The sequence below is a fragment of the Crinia signifera genome, chromosome 9 (genome assembly GCF_055691185.1).
Source record: "Crinia signifera chromosome 9, ASM5569118v1, whole genome shotgun sequence".
In the NCBI taxonomy this organism is placed as follows: Eukaryota; Metazoa; Chordata; class Amphibia; order Anura; family Myobatrachidae; genus Crinia; species Crinia signifera.
The window spans coordinates 57,134,047-57,156,573 of NC_139225.1; the positions used below are offsets into that span (position 1 = coordinate 57,134,047).

At 42.7% G+C, this 22,527-nt stretch overlaps 1 protein-coding gene across 2 annotated transcripts; it reads left to right on the plus strand.

Annotated features, from left to right (window-relative positions):
- The first annotated feature begins 1,560 nt into the window (after positions 1 to 1,560).
- LOC146035575 (uncharacterized) lies at positions 1,561 to 11,792 on the plus strand. 2 transcript variants are annotated; one of them, XM_083159108.1, is made up of 2 exons: positions 1,561 to 1,710; positions 10,051 to 11,792. In XM_083159108.1, the coding sequence occupies exon 2, from the start codon at positions 10,107 to 10,109 to the stop codon at positions 11,196 to 11,198; it is 1,092 nt and encodes a 363-aa protein (XP_083015234.1). In that variant the 5' UTR covers positions 1,561 to 1,710; positions 10,051 to 10,106; the 3' UTR covers positions 11,199 to 11,792. The 2 variants fall into 2 exon arrangements, with proteins under 2 accessions (XP_083015234.1, XP_083015235.1); XM_083159109.1 differs by having other exon boundaries at positions 1,633 to 1,717.
- Positions 11,793 to 22,527: the final 10,735 nt, after the last annotated feature.

Below are 22,527 nucleotides of genomic sequence, written 5' to 3' on the forward strand. Positions count from 1 at the left end.
TATATATATATATATATATACACACACACACACACACACACATACACATATATGCATTCATACATACAAACACACACACACAATATCTTCCCTGGCACTCCGGTGCCAAAACTTGGTAGACAACATTTTAGCACCTTTTAAGTGGTTGCCTAAGTTTACCACACCATATACCCGTTATAGAAATCATGCAATACAAAAGTAACCCCCTTATACTGTACTTGCCTCTTACACATTATGCCACATGGAAATAGCCAAAATTCACACTATGCACACAGATTGAGTAAAAATTCACATTACGCCACACAGAGTAAGGAAAAATTCACATTTTGCCACATTGATTAAGCCAAAATATACACTATACCAAATGGATTGAGCAAAAATTCATAATGTGCTTCACAAACAGCGGTACTGCGTGCCAAAGGCGCGCATTAAAAATTTACACCATAATGCCCATTACATGTTAAGCCACACACCATAATGTCCAGTACGTATTATGCCAAACACCATAATGCCTAATAAAAATATGATACATAAGTTCTGCTTACCTACATGCTCATTGCCAGGGGTTCCATGCACATTGAAATGTGGGATTACATGCTCATTGCCAAGGAGGAATACAGGGGGAAACTGGGGGGACAGCCGTCGCCGGGTCAAAATGACAGCCATTGACAGCCAGGCAGAGAGCAGGGGACTGGCTGGCTGTATTCAGAGCACTGCAGGTCCCGGCTATTTGAAATAATACCCCTTTCACACCAGAAAATGCAGGGACTAACCCAGGAATATGGTCCCAGGATCATGCAGGGACATTCCCGGGCTGGCTTCTTTTATACCCCTTTACACCATATACCCCTTTAAATATGCCACTGTGTGCATAGCATTACTTGGAAGGGCTGGGAACTGAAACCCCATAATATGTAATGAGCATTAGGGAGTGTGGTATAATGTGTAATAGGCTTTACGATGTGTGGTATAATGTGTAATGGGCATTATTGTGTGCGGTATAACGTGTAATAGGCATTATGGTGTGTGGTATGTGTTATGGGCATTTCGGTATGTGCCATAATGTGTATTGGGCATTACCTGGGCATAATGTGTAATGGGCATGCCTTTTCCCATACTAGTTTACTCCCTTGCAATTAAGCCACATACCTTTTTTGCCTGTGGTGCACGCAATTTCTTCAGTAAATGTGAAAGTAAATGTGCAATTTAGCCACTAAAACACAACTTTAATTCCACTTTAAACTATACTAAATTCGACCTTTAGTAAATGTACCCTTTTGAAACTGGGTCAAATTCTGACAGATTAATGGTATGACAATGGGCAGTAAGCTCTTGAAAGAAAACCAATAAATACGTATTTAAAAAAAAAAAAAAAGAACATATACCACAATTAATTTAATCTTAGTTACTATAAATGTAATACAATTCTCCACCTTTATTTATTTTTTTAGTATTACAAAATAGGCTATTGCATTATTAGCATATAAAGCGCTGTAACTGGTTACAGCTAGAGATGCTGCGAGGGTTAACCTGGCCTAAATAGCAGAACACTGTAGCTCAGCCAGAGTGTGGCATCATGGGAGTTGTAGTTTTAATCTCTGCCCAGGAAAGCCGCACGAACTGGATTCTAACTACAACTTCCAACACGCCTCAGACTGCAGTCTGTCAGTGGCTGAGAGTATAGCTCACGGCGTCGCACAAAGAGCCCAGGTATGAGGTGAGCTAGATGTGTATCAGTGTGTAGGATGTTTGCATGCATAACGTGTTAAGCAGCCATGTAAATGTTAAATCTAGATTATCTGTATATTCATGTATATTTATCTATCTATGCAATTAATGGTACAAACATAAATAATAACATATTTTGGATATATTTAGTACCTAAATATGATTCATAGTCTGAGTGTCAGTATGTCTGTCATACATATATATCCAACTGGGCACTTTTTCATTAAGCTTTCCATTTGAAACTAAATAATCATCTGCTCATTTCCCATGCACTTACAGTCAGGCACTGATCTGGGAGGAGTTGTATATCCCACCACTGGATTACAATGATGCTTACCCTTTCATACATGGATTTAGTATTTTTTTTTTATGTTTGTTTTAAATGGTGGATTATTCTAAAACAGTGGTAGCCAACCCTAGCCCTCGAGAGCTACCAACAGTTCACATTTTCCAGACAACCTAGCTGCTGCACAGCTGCACTCATTAATCACTGAGACATTTTAAAAGACACACAGATGGAGCTAATTAGCTCATTTGTGATTCTGTGAGGAGACCTGCAAAACATGCACTGTTGGTAGCTCTTGAAGACTAGGGTTGGCTACCCTAGCTCTAAAACATTGAGTTAAATAAACACTGCACTGCGCTCTTGAAAAATGTTAAGGTATCTAATTTGAAATATTGTATTTTTTATTATGTCATTTCCATACCTCCCAACACGACCCTCTCCAGGAGGGACACATTGCTCTGTTTCTGGACTTCCCTCATAATGTATGTGTAGCACCCCAGTGGGTTGCTAATCACTATAAACTGACATTTTGAGTATCTGCCTAAGGTATGGAGCACTGAGGGTAAATTGAGTGCAGGCCCCTTTAATGCTACCAGCAGGGGCGGGATCAACCCAGCAGGAAGAAGCTTGTGGAAGAGAGAGAGAGCAGCAGCATGGTGTCTGAGCTGAATGGAACTGAGGTGTGAAGAGAGTGACACAGAGAGAGTTCTTAATCTCCCCAGCTAATCTGCCAGCCATCCCTGCTAGCAATAAAAGTTCAGGCTACTGAGTGGAACACAGTGGAAATAACTGCTAACAGCAGCAGCAGCAGCAGCAGCAGCAAGGTGCAAAGACACACAGAGCCCCATGTGCTCAGAGGAGACCCTGCAGAGCAGGACAGCATGCAGAGTGGAGGACACTGTAACAGCCTGTACCAGCAACATCCAATAAAGCGTGAGTCTGACTATAACACCCCTGTGTAAAAGTGTGCTCCCCACTAGATCCAAGTTTGCACCACTCACCCCAACTCCAGTATTAACAGAGGAAAGAATCCACAGAGAACTCAGGCAAAAGATAGCTCCTGGCTATAGAAGTGGGTCCCTGTCAGACCCCCAGCAGAGTATAACAGGACTGCCCTAAAAAGACTGTAACCTTTATAAAAGGATCTCTCAGTAGACTGTGAATGCAGAGACTTCATTTAACCCCTTCATGCTGGAAGCTGCTTTGAATGTGGGATTCAGCATTAACTAAGCCCTGTCTAAGGATTTGAGAACAACTAAATGAGTTGGCCTTGGACTGTTTTCAGTTAGCAAACCTATTGCAAGACTCTCAGCCACTGACCCCCAAATAAAGACTGTGCTTTACTGCTGACTGAGCCAACCTGAAGAGACTGTTACACATCATGTGATCTGCAGGATCATTACAAGGAATAGTGACTATTGAGTTGTATCTGGGTACCCAGTAGTAGGATGATATAGCAGAGTCTAGTTAATGTATGCAGCTATTGCACATAATAGTAAGTGTATTGTGAAGAGAAGTTTGCATATATTTTGTTACAAGAATTGAATTGTTCATCGGATTGGATATATTGTACTCTTCCGCTAAAGATGTGTACAGAAGTGTGCAGTGCTTTGTTTGTTTGATACCATAATTGACGTTATTACTGAAGGTGATCATTTATACCCTCACCCAAGTGTCACAAAATTAAACTGTTATAAATGTACCAACTTGTCCATTCCTTGTGAGCAAAAAGACTCCTGACCGAATTGGAAAAGAAGAACTGAAGTAACTTCACAGTGTGAATTCCACCCAGTTCAGGTAAACCGGGCCACCACTGGCCTTGGGGGTGTCACATATGGCGTCACGAACAGGATCGGACATGGAAGTGCATAAAGGCAACCCCACTGCAGATGACAAAGCCTTTAGGGAATTGTCTGTAACATTGGATGGACTCCTCAAAATGACTGCAGAGATGAGGAAGACCCTAGCCAACCAGAGAATAGAACAGACTGTATACAGAAACGGGGAATGGCGTTCAGAACGCAGAGTGAAGCACCAATCCAGATGGGACGTTACCCAGGAGATGGGAAGATGGGGGACTAATCAGTTTCATGCTCGAGGGAGGCCAATATGTTGGCAATGTAGACAAAGTGGTCATATTGAGAGGCATTGTCAACAGTCCTCAGGAAGACCATCACGAGGAGGACCACCCTGGGAAGGGCGACCCAGAAATGCAGGCCCATCTGCAGTATTACAGAGCCAAATGAGAGTGTCTGGGGTACATAATGCTGTGGCTGGTGAGCGAACCAACCCAAGAAGGATCTCTGGTCGTGTCATGTGGTTCAGTGTACCACGTGGGTACGGGTTCATCAAGAGAACAGACACCAGACAAAGCGTGTATGTACATTTTACTGCCATTCAGAAAACCAACCGAAACTGGTTTCGGAGCCTGAGAAGTGGCGAAATGGTGGAATTTGAGTTGGCAAATGGAAAGAAAGGTATCAAGGCTGTACACGTGATCAGTCTAAATGGGGCTCAGGTGCAAGGCAACAGGCATGCTGCAGAGGGCAGCCAGCATTGGCGCTGTCCACCTTTCAGAGAGCATTCACGCTACTGCCAGCAAGATTACCATTACAGTAAAAGTAGAGAGGAACCAAGTGAAGTTCTGCTGGTTGAGGAAAGACCCCGGGGAGGTAACAAGATGCAACCGAAGCTGCAGGATGTAGTCAGATGGCAATTTCATCCAGAACCAAGAGAACGGGAGGGCAGAAAAAGGATAGAGCACACTGGTTCCAGCACAGCCAACCCCAGACCAACAGATTCCAGTGCAACTCACCAAGAAAGAGCCATTGAAGCTGTGGGGCAACTAGTTGTGGCAGAGAGATCTAGAGCCTTGGAAACCAATAGCAAAGAGTCAGATGTATCAATGTCTGAGTGTAAGGCCCCGGAACAAACCCCTAGTGCAGCTAAGGAGAAGGTGACATGGCTCTTCCCAGAATTGCATGGGCCCGACGTTGAGTACCACACGATAAGCAAGGAGGAGGTCACCTTGTGGTTACAGCAGGCATCAAGAAAGAAAGAAAAAAGATCCAAAAGGAATTTCTACCAGCCAGAAGCACAAGGAATATCTTGCCCGCCAGTTATGGGGATTGATGGTTCCCGTTGCCATTAGCTGTTGATGCGTGAGGACACGCACATGAAAAAGCGTGGGCGAATGTAGCACCCCAGTGGGTTGCTAATCACTATAAACTGACATTTTGAGTATCTGCCTAAGGTATGGAGCACTGAGGGTAAATTGAGTGCAGGCCCCTTTAATGCTACCAGCAGGGGCGGGATCAACCCAGCAGGAAGAAGCTTGTGGAAGAGAGAGAGAGCAGCAGCATGGTGTCTGAGCTGAATGGAACTGAGGTGTGAAGAGAGTGACACAGAGAGAGTTCTTAATCTCCCCAGCTAATCTGCCAGCCATCCCTGCTAGCAATAAAAGTTCAGGCTACTGAGTGGAACACAGTGGAAATAACTGCTAACAGCAGCAGCAGCAGCAGCAGCAGCAAGGTGCAAAGACACACAGAGCCCCATGTGCTCAGAGGAGACCCTGCAGAGCAGGACAGCATGCAGAGTGGAGGACACTGTAACAGCCTGTACCAGCAACATCCAATAAAGCGTGAGTCTGACTATAACACCCCTGTGTAAAAGTGTGCTCCCCACTAGATCCAAGTTTGCACCACTCACCCCAACTCCAGTATTAACAGAGGAAAGAATCCACAGAGAACTCAGGCAAAAGATAGCTCCTGGCTATAGAAGTGGGTCCCTGTCAGACCCCCAGCAGAGTATAACAGGACTGCCCTAAAAAGACTGTAACCTTTATAAAAGGATCTCTCAGTAGACTGTGAATGCAGAGACTTCATTTAACCCCTTCATGCTGGAAGCTGCTTTGAATGTGGGATTCAGCATTAACTAAGCCCTGTCTAAGGATTTGAGAACAACTAAATGAGTTGGCCTTGGACTGTTTTCAGTTAGCAAACCTATTGCAAGACTCTCAGCCACTGACCCCCAAATAAAGACTGTGCTTTACTGCTGACTGAGCCAACCTGAAGAGACTGTTACACATCATGTGATCTGCAGGATCATTACAAGGAATAGTGACTATTGAGTTGTATCTGGGTACCCAGTAGTAGGATGATATAGCAGAGTCTAGTTAATGTATGCAGCTATTGCACATAATAGTAAGTGTATTGTGAAGAGAAGTTTGCATATATTTTGTTACAAGAATTGAATTGTTCATCGGATTGGATATATTGTACTCTTCCGCTAAAGATGTGTACAGAAGTGTGCAGTGCTTTGTTTGTTTGATACCATAATTGACGTTATTACTGAAGGTGATCATTTATACCCTCACCCAAGTGTCACAAAATTAAACTGTTATAAATGTACCAACTTGTCCATTCCTTGTGAGCAAAAAGACTCCTGACCGAATTGGAAAAGAAGAACTGAAGTAACTTCACAGTGTGAATTCCACCCAGTTCAGGTAAACCGGGCCACCACTGGCCTTGGGGGTGTCACATATGATTGACATCACCTGTTTCAAACAGGTTAATTGATAAGAAAGGTGCTTGTCAACAGGTAATGGCAATCATTAATTAAGGGAGAAGTCCAGAAACAGCAATGTGTCCCTCCTGAAGAGGGTCATGTTGGGAGGTATGCATTATAACCTAATATTATACCTTTATTAACACACCACAGAGTGTAGGGCCACCCCCCTCCCCCTAATCTCCGCTCTGGCGATCATAGGCCGGAGCTACCGGGCCCTGCTGCTGCCCCAGTCGCACAAACTCCCGATTCCCCCCGGAGCCACGCCGAACATTCCCGAGCCTGCCGCCTGCTCACTGCAACTAATGGTGGTGGGGCAGTGGCAGGGGAGCTCCGGCGTATGAGAGGTGAGGGGGAGTGACAGGAGGAGAGAGGAGAGCGGGCACTGTAAGGGGTTCCCGGACAGGTGATGGCGCATTGGCGCACATTTTCATATTGGTGGTATGCCCGGAAATTTTCCGGGACAGCCCGCTGCGGCAACTCAGCTGAGCCCGGAAAATTTTGGGCATACCACTGAAGTGGTTAATTTTGTACATGCCACAGTTATTTCTATTTTTAACTATTTTAAATTTCCTATTTGAAGATATCTTAATTTTATATATATATACTATTAAATCAAAGAAAAGGTACAATTTTGTTCTAATCTTAGATTCCTAACTGCCAGCAAAGACACTATGGCCCAGGGGTGCCAGATGACGTCCCAGCAGTCGGGATTCTGACAGCCAGTATGCCGATGGTAAAAGTCCTTACTTACAGGGGTTATTCTCCATCGCGGGAATCCGCGACTCCCACAGAGGGAGAACAGAACCTGTGGCGAGAGCAGCGAGCCATCACAAGGGGCTTCATTGCAGTCACTCCACTGTATGAGTAACAGCAGTCAGGATTTCGATGTCTGTCTACTGAAATGGTCTACGGCAGGGCTGGGCAACACCGGCCCTCCAGATGTTGATGAACTACACATCCCAGCATGCCTTGCATCAGTTTCAGCATGGCCACATAGCAAAACTAATGCAAAGCATCCTGGGATGTGTAGTTCACTAACATCTGGAGGGCCGGTGTTGCCCAGCCGTGGTCTATAGTATACAGACATTCCTCACCTAACAACCTACCTGTTTACCGACAACCCGGACTTACAACCTGGACCTTCGTTTAGCGTCCGTGCTGTGACTACTCGGACTAACGACCCCGCCTGCTCTGATTTACGACCTGCCCACCTACCCTCTCGCAGTTACGACCTGCCCTGCCTGTTTAGCAACCCGCGTCTCAGAAGTCTTAAGGGGTTTTATATAGGTTTTGGTTAACAACCAATTCACTTAACGACCGGGTCCTAGGAACGGAACCTGGTCGTTAAGTGAGGAATATCTGTACATCAATGTAAAATCAGGTAGATGAGGAAAGTGATACAGAAGTTTCTAAATAGTAACTTTAACTTTTTGTGGTCTCTTTAATTTATTTTCTTTATTTGTATTTACTATTATTAAGCACAGGTTCCTCAGCTGGAATCTGAAATACATCCATTTTTACAACTGCTACAATTTTTACAGCTTTCCTTTTGCAATGGTGTTCTTCTTATATTCTTTTCCTCTGGATAGGTGATGTTACTATACTGCTTTAACTATCATTTAGTAACTGAAAAGCCTATTCAGTCCTGCATGTTCTGTGTTACTTTGCTCATCAATTGATGTACTTGGTTCTTCCTCAGTGGTTTTTGGTATCCCTTTTAATTAGCTCCCTACAGCTTTCACAAATCATGTGATCACTATTGACACGTGCCAGTAGTTCAGTCCTCCACAGTATCATCTTCCTTAATTGTTTTCAACTTCTGCTGTGTCTTGTAATATGAATTGGGTTGCAGCACTGAGACTTAATGTACTTCCTATACATTTGTCATGCTATTTATCAAACTACCACTATTCACTGAAAAAGTATATTAGATAAACTGTCTGAGGTTGTCAATGTGCTTTGATAATATTTGCCCAAACCATAATGCGATAACTGATTACTGTATATCACAGGGATGTATCGATTATCGCTTTTGAGTAAGCTCTGTTCCTGTGATGCCACTCCACAGCCAAATTGTCGTATCTTTTATGAAATGTATATCGATTACATGCTGCCTATTGAAATGTTTCAATGTGAAATTGAATATATATATATTGAAATGAATATTTAAATATAAAACTACTTTTTATGAAAACTATGGTCCCTTAGGTCGAAAGCAAGAAAACTTGAAAGTTTTAAGCAATATTTACATTTGAAAATTACTTTAAGTAGTCGATCATCCTGCCAAATTTCATAAAAATCTTGAATTGGTCAAATTTTAAACTGTGATGATTTGACATGGACTGACCCATTGTGGAATATGATTTCCCAGGTTAGACCTAGGACAAGAAACCTTTTACACTGCGCGAATGACCTGGGCTATTTCTGCCTTTATTTTAAGTACCAAATACTTATCATAAAATGGTTATAAAAGTTCTGTTGGAACTAGGAGATGATTCAGGTTGCCCATTTACACTGCTATTTCCCATGACCAACCCTGCTACCCTGGTTGAAATCCCAGATCAATTTTTTGGGCCATTTTACATTGAGCTGCGACCCAGGTTAGCCCGGAAGCAACCCAATTCAAAAGCTTGGTGTAAAAGGGGTATCTGTAGCTAGCAATTCTTTAACTGTCTACTTAAATAAAAAAATAGCTATTCTCTTAAACTACTGTTTGAAAAGCTTTGAATAGCTACAGAATAAAATACTGTTGTTTCACTCTGGAACATACTCAAAGAACTTTGGAGCACAGTTCTTTTGGCCTTTTTAAAACAATATATCAAGCTCCTAGCTCCAGGGTGTCAAGCTCCTTGCCAATATATCAAGCTCCTTGCCCCGGGTGTGGTATGGGGCTCCGACAGTCGGGATTCCGACAGTCATTAGCCCCACGTCGGGATCCCGACTGCCCGTACTCAGCATGGCTGGCGCAAAAAAGCCCCTTGCGGGCTCGCTGCGCTCGCCACGCTGTGGGCACGGTAGCGAGCCACCTATTCTATTCTCCCTCTATTGGGGTCGAGGGAAAATAGCGGGTGGCCGTTGGGCACCCGGCTGTCTGCGTTTTGACAGTCTGGATCCCGGCGTCGGGTAAATGACTGTCGGGATCCCGACTGTCGGGAACGTGTCCGGCACCCCCTTACCCCAACCACCCGCTATGGTTGGTCTTGCAGGAACAAAGCGCATGCAAGTACTTATTTGCACAATTATAATGTGATCTGGCAGTGTGGTCCCATTTATAATTCATTCAATGTTATATGTGTTCTCTATGTATTTGTTGTAATTGAGTGCATTTAACAGATATCAAATAATTTGTGAAAATAAATTCATGGACATTGATAAATTTCAATGGTGTCATTTACTATACTGAAATTAAGTTTGACAAAGTAAAACTTTGGTAACTAATTCTTTAAACATATTTATCTCTTTGCTAGGTCATGTGGTTACGTAAGACCTGATAGTCCATGAATATGTAAAGCTTTCCAAGATCATGGAGAATATTTCACAATGTGATCAGCTCAATAAGAATTTTGATAATACAAATTTTAATCTCCGCGAGTGGGAAACATCGGTGTTAGATGCTTTAGAGAGCCACAAGCAAGATGTGAGATACAAGTCTCCAGTTTCCCCGGCACAAAAGCCAGAGGAAATATTTGGAACTTCTCACAAGAGCAGCGCTGATCTAGACATTGAAACTTATATAGCTGGTGATGTTCTGTCCACAAGGTATAAATGCAGCACAAACAAACCAGGTAGGAGAAGGAAATACAGAACATGGTCAGGGCACCGGCAGTATGTGTGTATGGACTGTGGAAAATGTTTCACACACAGTTCAACACTTGCAACACACCAGCGGACTCACACGGGTGAGAAACCATATGCATGTTCCAATTGTGGAAAGAGCTTCACCCGAAGTTCTACTTTGGCTACTCACCAAAGGATCCATACTGGGGAACGGCCATACACCTGTATAGAATGTGGAAAAAGCTTTATCCAAAGCTCACATCTTGTGTTACACCAAAGAATCCACACAGGGCACAAGCCTTATACTTGTCAGGAGTGTGGCAAATGTTTCAGTGACAGATCCCATTTTGTTATACATCAGAGGACTCATACTGGAGAAAAGCCCTATACATGTACTCAGTGTGGGAAAAGCTTCAGTAGTAACTCAAACCTTGTTGCCCATTATAAACTCCATACAGAAAACACCATCTATATCTGTAACCAGTGTGGAAAAAGCCTCAGTAACAGGCTGACATTTGCCAGTCATCAGAAGACTCATCTAGCAGACAAGCCATTTGTGTGTGTGGAGTGTGGAAAAGGATTTACCCGCAAACTGCAGCTGGTGTTACACAAAAGGATACACACAGGAGAGAGGCCATTTGTGTGTAATCAGTGTGGAAAACGCTACACTCGCAAATCCTACCTTATAATACACCAGAAAATTCACACAGCAGACATTCTGTATATGTGCAGCAACTGTGGCGAGAGTTTCCATGAACATGCCCATCTGAAGACCCATCAGAAGTTACACATAAAGGACACGCCACAGTGTGACACTGCTTCGTGTGCAGAAAAATAACAATAGTAAAGCAGTCGTAGCATTCACGAGAATTGGTATATGCAGCAGGGCCTGATTCTGAGTCAGCAAGTAACTGTGCACCTGGGCAAAATCATGTTGCACTGTAGGTGCAATGGCAGGTGCAGGAACATATGCAAAGATATTTAAATGTGAGAGGGGCGTGTCTACACTGAAATCTAAATTGCTGTGTAAAAAGAAAGCTGCCCAGCATTTATGGGCTGCATGCAAAAGCAGCCTGTGTATATCCTGCATGCAAAAAAAATGTACTGTATATATTTGTACCCTTTGCAATGCAGCTTGTTTTGTCCAGGTACACAGTTACCTGCTCTGTCTTACTTTGTTCCAAACTCAGAATTAGGCCCATAAGCAGTTTTGCTTTCACATAGGGCCAGACGGCCCATCTGACATTTTTGGAAAATGCCAGAAGGGCTGATGGGCTGGCCTGGCCAGAAAGAGGAACTGGGCTAGCCAAGCAGCACAGCCTCCCGGGGCTCTGCTCCTCCACCTGGCATATATATATATATATATATATATATATATATATATATATTATTTATTTATCATAATATTGCTGAAATAAAAGGGGAAATTTACTAAAGGAAATTTGTAAAAAATAGGTGTATTTGTATCCAGAAATACACTTATTTTTGACATTTACTATCCCGAAAATACGGCAATTCGTATTCGTATTGATAGCACATCAATACGACTACGAATTGCCGTATTTTCGGGATAGTAAATGTAAAAAATAAGTGTATTTCTGGATACAAATACACCTATTTTTTTACAAATTTCCTTTAGTAAATGTCCCCAAACAATGTTCAAACAATGTGCAACTTTGTATAGCTTATAATGACAGACATTTGTGTAATAAATACCGTATAGTTCCAGGGCTTTTCAGTATTTATAATACATTCTGAATTCGGCCAAACGCCAAATGACATAAAATGACAGATCTAGTGTGTTATATGGAACTTTGACAATATTTGTTACACATATTCACTTGGTAAACTTGAATGATGTTAAGGAAGTGAGAGGGCTAGGTACAGACTGACAATGTAAAGACAAGGGCACAACAGGCTTAAAATAAGCCATTTAAATGCACTGTCCCCAACAGGACATAAAGCCTTAAAATGGTAAACCTTAAGAGATGAAATCTTTGCAATTGTCTTAATTTATTCAGAGAGAGGTATTACTTAGGAGTAGTACAGTATCTTCTTGTAATGGAGTAATTGAACAGTATTGAATGCTTTATTAGTACATATCTAAGCTTTGACACTTTAGAATATCTCCGTTTTAAATACATGATACAGTAATGGAGCGAACTATTATCACAAGTATTTTTATGTTTTACAGTGACATTTTCATACCCATACAAATCAAGCAAAAAATGTTTTCTGTCAATATTATGTCATCATGAAGTGTCTAAGAATACATTGTATACCCGATATCTATATTGTGTGCAGTGCTTGTATCTGTCAAGAATGAGAATTAAACATGTAGCATGAGTCAGCAGGCAATAGTGAAATGCAGAGAATGCATTTAACGGCCATGTACCCACTGTCTGAGCAAACAGATGATGTCTGTTATTGAAGGGGGGCAGGAGACTAAATACAAGGTTCACAGATGGTAGAAATAGTACATGGGGAAAAATAAGAGAGCTATAGCCGATAGCTTACAAGGTGGGTAGGTGAAGGGAGTGAGAATAAATAGAGGGGTGCTGGTAGGCTTTTGTGAAAAACTGTGTCTTAAGGGGAATATGTCTTAAGTGAAAGTTCAAAGCTAGTTGAGATTAGGCTAGGAAGTGCATTCCAGAGAATCGGGAGAAACCTTGGAGGCATACATGAGATGTAGTTATGACAGCAGAGGTGGAGAAGCAGCTGGTGGAGCAGAGATAAGGTTCAAGAGATACAGTTGATGATGGAGAGAGTTTTAAAGCAATGATCTTACATTGGATTCTGTAGAGCTAGAATAGGAAGTGTAGGAATTGGAGAGACTAATTCTGAGTGGAAAGATAAGAGATTGAGATGAGTATCTACATCATAAGTAATGGGGCCTATACATGGTGCAATTTCAGGGCATTTTCTAAGCAATTTGACTAGATTGCTTAGAAAATGCCCCTACATCGCTTCACGTGTAGGGGCCATAGTGATGCACGGCCATACGTGATGCTATCGCCCAGCGATTAAGATCCAGCTTGCTGGATAAATCTAGTTAGATCGCAGAACTGGATTCTGAGGGGGATAGGTTTCCAGTGACAGAGGAGGAAGCAGATGCCATGTGGTGAGAATAAGCAGTAGTGCTAAGGATAGATTGGAGAGGAGGGTCAAGCATAGAAGAGGCCATATTACATTAGTTAGGAAATGATGGCTGCATGGATAAGGTTTTAGTAGCCTCTGGTGTGAGGAGAGACTAAAGAAGATAGGGACTAGGGGCCTACACATGCAGAGATTTTTCTGAGCAATCTGAGTGATGCTAGATTGCTCAACACACAGCAATGTGTCAGTGCTATGTGCTCAGTGATCTGTCAGGGACAGTGTTCTCCTGTGAGAACACTGGCCTTGACCGGAGATTTAACTAGATTTATCCAGCATGCTGGATCTTAATTGCTGGGCGATAGCGACGCGCATGCGAAGGTTCAGTGGGCATGTCTGAAAATAAGGACAGACAAGTGCCAGTTGTGGAATTCGGAGGCGCAGTACCTGGGATGAGGAAGGTTTAGGCCCAAACCAGGCACAGTGTTATGGGTTCTGTTGGTCACAAGAAAATTCCCTAGAATAAAAAGTAACAATATCTTTACCAATAATAATCCCCATTGTTAAAGAGTGCAACATGCTCACAGGTGCGTGAATGCCCTTAGCTCTTCTAGAGAAAAAATGCTACAACAAAGGTATATACATGGATTATCCAGAAAGACAAGTTACTGTAAAGGTATAGTCAGGCAGCATATTTGAAAAAGCCAGGTAATGTATACAAAGTTCTGGACAGGTAATAGTGTCCCAGAAACATAGCCAAAGGTCAGAACAGGTAGAATATACCTCACAACTTGTAATTATGAATCTGGACTCAGGCATGCAAGTCTTAAAGTTTGGAGTGGCCTTTGTGGTAAATGCTCTGTGGTAAATGCCATACCTGCAACACAAGCCCCAACATTTATATCACTGTAGGATCATGCCCATCTCTCTGAGAGCTGCTAGCCATGGCACCAGACACTCTCACCCACAAATAGACAAAGTGAAGAGGGGGCCTCAACTCTACCACTCAGGGACACCTCAGCCGGCGCGTGGGACAGTGCCCCAAAAATGGGACTGTCTCACCAAATTCTTGACAGTTGGTATGGGTAGAAGATTGCAGCCAAGGAAGAAATCCAGCAGGAATTCAAAAGGAGACACACATTGAGCAAATTGTAACTGCAGAGACTGGGGAACTAGGAGCCAAATCATTGTGAAATAACCCACTAGTAGTCTGCATAAACAAGGCATTGAGGAGTGCAACCAGATCTCCATACTTCCCCAATGTGGCAAATGTCTACAGCAGAATAGGAAGAGCTAATGTGGTGCTGAATGGCCCAAAAATTGTGTCAACATTTTTATTTAACCCCTTCCCGACATTTGACGTATATATAAGTCATGGCCGGGATGTACTTCCCGACACATGACGTATATATACGTCATGACTTTAAACTGTCCCCGCGTCTATAGACGCGGGGACAGTTTAAACATGTCTGCTGTCCCTGACAGCAGACATGTCCCAGCATGTCCAGGGAGGGCGGCGATGCCTCCCCCCCATCGGCGATCGCTGTGATTGGCTGTTCAATGTGAACAGCCAATCGCAGCGTTTTCCTGTGTTACCGGCGAATATGACGCTCGGTAACACAGGTGTCAATCACCGCCGGGTGGGAGGGGGCGTGAGGGGGTCACCGGTGATGACCACACCTCACCCCACCTGCCCCCAAGGCTGTGATTGGTCCGTCGGACCGACGGACCAATCACAGCCATAGCGCGTTATTTAAACTAACGGTGACTGCGCTGCAGACGCCATTCCGGTCTGGAATTGCGTGCAGAGCGGTCACCGGCCAATCTGTCGTGATATACATACCTGATCCTTGCCTGATACTTGCCTGATACTTACCTGATCACCGCTGGTAGCGTGCTGCCAGCAGCTGGATGCTTACTGGATCTTGTCACTTCCTGTGTGCTGCTGCTGCAGTGTCATAGAGTGACAGATAGTGAGAGATAGTCAGAGATAGTCAGAGATAGTGACAGAGAGTGATAGAGAGTGCTATATTTTGTGTCTGCTGCACCCCCTTTTGTGCTGATCAGTATATCTGTGCTGATCAGCAACTTTTTGGGGGTGCAGGTTTTTTTTTTTTATATATATACCTGTCAGTTGCACCAAAGCTTGTGCTGCCTGTGCAACTGACTGCTGCCCCCCCTTTTGTGCTGATCAGTATAAATAAACTGATCAGCAACTTTTTGGGGGTCCAGGGTTTTTTTTTTTTATATATATACCCTGTCAGGTTGCACCCACAGTTGGGTGCCTGCTGCCCCTCACTGCTAATCAGTGTTGCATCACTGCATCACTGATCTGCAGTTTTTTTTTTTTTTTGGAGAGTGCAGTGGGGTTTTGTTTTTACACCCACGTTGCTTTTGTGGGTGTCCTGTGGCCGCTGAGCGCTGATCAGTGACGTACATCACTGAACAGCATTTTTGGCACAGGGTAGATATAATTTTTTTTCTGCAGTTTTTTTAAATTGTTTTTTTTTTGGAGAGTGCTGTGGTTAATTTTTTTTAAATTGTTTTTACACCCACGTTGCTTTTGTGGGTGTCCTGTGGCCGCTGAGCGCTGATCAGTGACGTACATCACTGAACAGCATTTTTGGCACAGGGTAGATATATTTTTTTTCTGCAGTTTTTTTCTGCAGTTTTTTTTTTGGAGAGTGCTGTGGTTTATTTTTTTTAAATTGTTTTTACACCCACGTTGCTTTTGTGGGTGTCCTGTGGCCGCTGAGCGCTGATCAGTGACGTACATCACTGAACAGCATTTTTGGCACAGGGTAGATATAATTTTTTTTCTGCAGTTTTTTTAAATTGTTTTTTTTTTGGAGAGTGCTGTGGTTTATTTTTTTTAAATTGTTTTTACACCCACGTTGCTTTTGTGGGTGTCCTGTGGCCGCTGAGCGCTGATCAGTGACGTACATCACTGAACAGCATTTTTGGCACAGGGTAGATATAATTTTTTTTCTGCAGTTTTTTTAAATTGTTTTTTTTTTTGGAGAGTGCTGTGGTTTATTTTTTTTAAATTGTTTTTACACCCACGTTGCTTTTGTGGGTGTCCTGTGGCCGCTGAGCGCTGATCAGTGACGTACATCACTGAACAGCATTTTTGGCACAGGGTTGATATAATTTTTTTTTTTTTTTTGGATCAAATCCCTGTTGCCTTTGAGTGACGGACGTTACTGACCAACATCTGTGCTCAATTTTTGGCGCAGGACCTTTTTTTTTTTTTTTTTAACCCCTTCAATTTTTTTTTTTTATTGGGATCAAATTCCTGTATAAAGTATTTTTTTTTCTGCACTACATACACACTACACACCCCCATGTTGAAATAAAGTTTGTACCCCCCCTACACTCTACACGTGTTGAAACATTACACTTACAGAAACACAAAAATAAAAATGGCATCCCAAATGTCATCCCAAATGTCATCCCAGTCATCCAGAAGAATGTATTCAGCGGAGGAGGCATATGCCATGCTTGCCTCTGACTCTGACACAGCCAGTGATGCAAGCGGGGAATTTGAAGGATTCGTCTTAAGCTCCTCTTCCTCCTCTAGTGATGAGGGACCCCCTCAAAGACGCCCCCGTAGAGCAGCTGAGACCCCCCCCCCAAATGATTGATCCCGTATGGACCCCACCACCAGACAATTTTGAGCCCCAGGTTCCTGAGTTTTTGGCTATCCCAGGAATCCAATTTGATTCAACAGGTCTCAGAGAAATTGACTTTTTCAAATTATTTTTCTCTGATGATTTTATAAATTTAATGGTGGACCAAAGTAATTTATATGCCCAGCAGTTTATTGCTCAAAACCCCACGTCATCATTTGCTAGGTGGACCCCTGTAGATGCAGTAGAGATGATGACGTTTTGGGGTCTGGTGTTACATATGGGCATAGTAAAAAAGCCAGAAATTAGGCAATATTGGAGTAAAGATGTTCTGTACAGCACCCCACTTTACCGTATGGCCATGGCTCGGACTCGTTTTGAGACAATCCTTAAATTTTTACATTACACCGATAATGCACAGTGCCCACCCAGAGATGATCCCACCTTTGACCGGCTATTCAAAGTCAGGCCGGTCATTGATCATTTCAGTGCCAAATTTGCAGAGATGTACATCCCTGAAAAATTTATTTGTATCGACGAGTCCCTTATACATTTTAAAGGAAGGGTTAAATTCCGCCAGTACCTTCCCAATAAGAGGGCAAGGTATGGCATAAAAATGTATAAGCTGTGTGAAAGCACCTCAGGGTACACCCACAGGTTTAGGGTATATGAAGGGAAGGACTCAAGAATTGAACCGCCAGAATGCCCCCCCTCCCTCGTAGGTGTTAGTGGAAAAATTGTCTGGGATTTAGTGCACCCCTTCCTGGATAAAGGTTATCACCTCTATGTGGATAACTTTTACACTAGCATCCCCCTGTTTAAGGCCCTTGGTTCAAGAGGTACAGCAGCTTGCGGTACTGTGCGCAAGAACCAAAGAGGCCTCCCAAAAACGCACGTTGCCCAATTACTGAGAAGGGGTGAAAGCAGGGGAATATGCACCGAAAATATGTTGTTGGTCAAATATAAGGACAAGAGGGATGTCCTTATACTGACAACAATTCATGGAGACAGTACCACCTCCGTCCCTGTACAAGGTACCAGTACCCACACCTCAAAACCTAATTGTATCCTAGATTACAATAAGTACATGGGCGGAGTGGATCTTTCAGATCAGGTACTGAAGCCATACAGTCCCCTGCGGAAAACAAAAATCTGGTACAAGAAGCTGGCCGTGTATATCATCCAGATGGCACTGTATAACGCTTACGTGCTATTCTGTTCTACCAGCCAGAGGGGGACATTTATGCACTTTCAAGAGGAAGTCATAAAGGGCCTAATATTTGGGAACCAGCAGGCAGAGGGCCCCAGTACTTCTAGTACTGGCCCCCGTATTGTACCAGGGCAGCATTTTCCTAACGAAATCCCCTCCACTGCAAAAAAGGGCAGGACACAAAAAAGGTGCAAAGTTTGCTATAAAAAGGGAATAAGAAAGGATACTATTTTCCACTGTGAAACTTGCCCCGACAAACCCGGCCTATGTATAAAGGAGTGTTTTAAAATATACCACACATCTATGGATTATTAGGTTCATCATTTCACCGTGCTTCGGGGGTCTTGCTAATGCCACATAGCACCCACCATTCATTCCACCACAATCTGAGCTGCAAAATCCAAAAATCACTCCTTCCCTTCTGAGTCCTGCAATGCACCCAACTGGTATTTTTTGGTCACATATGAGGCATTGCCATACTCAGGAGAAATTGGGGCACAGATTTTGGGGTGCTTTTTCTCCTTCATACCTTATTAAAATGAAAAATTTTGAGCCAGAACTGCATTTTTTGTGTAAAAAAATGTAATTTTTCATTTTCACAGCCCAGTTGTACCAAAATTGGTGAAACCCCTGGGGGTTTGAAATGTACACTATACCCCTAGATGAATTCCCTGAGGGGTATAGTTTGCAAAATGGTGTCACTTGTGGGGGGTTCCACTGTATTGGTGCTTTGGGGGTCTTGCTAATGCGACATAGCACCCACCAACATTCCACCAGAATCTGTGCTGCAAAATCCAAATATCACTCCTTCCCTTCTGAGTCCTGCCATTTTTTGGTCACACATGAGGCATTGCCGTACTCGGGAGAAATTGGGGCACAGATTTTGGGGTGCTTTGTCTCCTTCATTCCTTGTGAAAATGAAAAATTTTGAGCCAGAACTGCATTTTTGTGTAAAAAAATGTAATTTTTCATTTTCACAGCCCAGTTGTACCAAAATTGGTGAAACCCCTGGGGGTTTGAAATGTACACTATACCCCTAGATGAATTCCCTGAGGGGTGTAGTTTGCAAAATGGGGTCACTTGTGGGGGGGTTCCACTGTATTGGTGCTTCGGGGGTCTTACTAATGCGACATAGCACCCACCAACATTCCACCAGAATCTGTGCTGCAAAATCCAAATATCACTCCTTCCCTTCTGAGTCCTGCCATGCACCCAAATGGTATTTTTTGGTCACATGTGAGGCATTGCCGTACTCGGGAGAAATTGGGGCACATATTTTGGGGTGCTTTGTCTCCTTCATTCCTTGTGAAAATGAAAAATTTTGAGCCAGAACTGCATTTTTGTGTAAAAAATTAAATTTTTCATTTTCACTGCCCAGTTGTACCACAATTGGTGAAACCCCTGGGGGTTTGAAATGTACACTATACCGCTAGATGAATTCCCTGAGGGGTGTAGTTTGCAAAATGGGGTCACTTGTGGGGGGGTTCCACTGCATTGGTGCTTCGGGGGTCTTGCTAATGCGACATAGCACCCACCAACATTCCACCAGAATCTGTGCTGCAAAATCCAAATATCACTCCTTCCCTTCTGAGTCCTGCCATGCACCCAAATGGTATTTTTTGGTCACATGTGAGGCATTGCCGTACTCGGGAGAAATTGGGGCACATATTTTGGGGTGCTTTGTCTCCTTCATTCCTTGTGAAAATGAAAAATTTTGAGCCAGAACTGCATTTTTGTGTAAAAAATTAAATTTTTCATTTTCACTGCCCAGTTGTACCAAAATTGGTGAAACCCCTGGGGGTTTGAAATGTACACTATACCCCTAGATGAATTCCCTGAGGGGTGTAGTTTGCAAAATGGGGTCACTTGTGGGGGGGTTCCACTGTATTGGTGCTTTGGGGGTCTTGCTAATGCGACATAGCACCCACCAACATTCCACCAGAATCTGTGCTGCAAAATCCAAATATCACTCCTTCCATTCTGAGTCCTGCCATGCACCCAAATGGTACTTTTTGGTCACATGTGAGGCATTGCCGTACTCGGGAGAAATTGGGGCACATATTTTGGGGTGCTTTGTCTCCTTCATTCCTTGTGAAAATGAAAAATTTTGAGCCAGAACTGCATTTTTGTGTAAAAAATTTAATTTTTCATTTTCACTGCCCAGTTGTACCACAATTGGTGAAACCCCTGGGGGTTTGAAATGTACACTATACCCCTAGATGAATTCCCTGAGGGGTGTAGTTTGCAAAATGGGGTCACTTGTGGGGGGGTTCCACTGTATTGGTGCTTCGGGGGTCTTGCTAATGCGACATAGCACCCACCAACATTCCACCAGAATCTGTGCTGCAAAATCCAAATATCACTCCTTCCCTTCTGAGTCCTGCCATGCACCCAAATGGTATTTTTTGGTCACATGTGAGGCATTGCCGTACTCGGGAGAAATTGGGGCACAGATTTTGGGGTGCTTTGTTTCCTTCATTCCTTGTGAAAATGAAAAATTTTGAGCCAGAACTGCATTTTTGTGTAAAAAATGTAATTTTTCATTTTCACTGCCCAGTTGTACCACAATTGGTGAAACCCCTGGGGGTTTGAAATGTACACTATACCCCTAGATGAATTTCCTGAGGGGTGTAGTTTGCAAAATGGGGTCACTTGTGGGGGGGTTCCTAACTTTTAGCATCTTATGGTGCCTAGAAACCTACATGGTGCCTAAAAAATAATCTCATAAAAAGGAGGCTCCAAAATCAAGTAGGTGCTCCTTCTATTATGAAGCCTGTGGTTTGGTCAACGTGCACACTAGGGCCACATATAGGATATTTATGAAAACAAAAGAATTGGGGGAATCAATTTTTAGTCACATTTCTCTAGTAAAATCTACTGTGTTCCTTAGAAAAATGTATTAAAATTGCAAATCTGCAAAAAAAATGAAATTTTGAAATTTCACCTACACTTTGTTTTAATTCCTGTGAAACACCTAAAGGGTTAACAAACTTCCAAAATGCTGTTTTGAATACTGTGAGGGGTGCAGTTTTTGAAATGGCATCATTTATGGGGGTGTCTCACATACAAGTCCCTCAAAGTCACATCAGAACTGAACTGGTCCCTAAAAAAATCAGTGTTTGAAATTTTCTTGAAAATTTGAGAATTTGCTATTCATATTTTAAGCCTCCTAGTGTCCAAAAAAATTAAAAGGATGTTGAAATAATGATGGAAACATAAAGTAGACATATGGTCTATGTTAGTTATTAACTATTTTGAGTGGTATGATTATTTGTCTCACAAGCAGAAAATTTAACATTTTGAAAATTGCTAAATTTTCCATTTTTTTACGACATTTTGGTATTTTTCACAAAAAAACACAGACTGTATCGACCCAAATTTACCACTAACTTGAAGTACAATGTGTCACGAGAAAACAATCTCAAAATCACTGGGATAAGTAAAAGCAAAAAAAAGTTATCCCCACTTAAGTGATACCTGTCAGATTTGAAAAAAAGGGCTCTGTCAGGAAGGCAAAAACAGGCTGCGGCGGGAAGGGGTTAATTATACTGTATGTAGACCTGTTTAGTGTATGGGGAGCCAGTGAGCTCCTGTAACTGCAGCAAGGAGACAGCTACCTGGGGCTTGGCCAACCATTTATTGGTGCGGATTTCAAGCTTGAGGGAGTAGGTCTCCTTGGAAGTATTTTAGGTGGGAGATTAAAGTGCAGTGGAATGTGCTGCACTATATAAGAAACAATTGTTAAGGGTTATGGGGGAGATGTACTAAGCCTGGGAGAGTGATAAGGAGAAAAATAAAAGCCCCTAATTGTCAATTTACAGTTGAAACATGACAGGAGCTGATTGGTTGGTAGTTTAACTCTCTCTACAAGGCCTATTACCTCTTCTCCTAAGAGTCTGATGCAAAGTTGTTAGTAATTCTGGCATACTATATATTTTTCAAATCTGCATGAAGAAAGAAAATTTGGGGGCATTGTTATTGTTAATATTTAACTTTATTTTGCTATTGTTTAAAAGATAAAAATAGGGGTATAGAGTCCCTATTAAGACACACTATCAACACCACACCATTGCACACACAATTGGATAATTAATATCCGTTCAATAGTTAAACAATATCTTTACTTGTAGGTTATATTAGGTTAGTCACTGATGAAGCCCCGGCGAAACGGCTATCTGAAGTGCCGCTGTCCCGCTTGTTGTCCATACAGCGCTCACTAATCCTACCAGCGGATA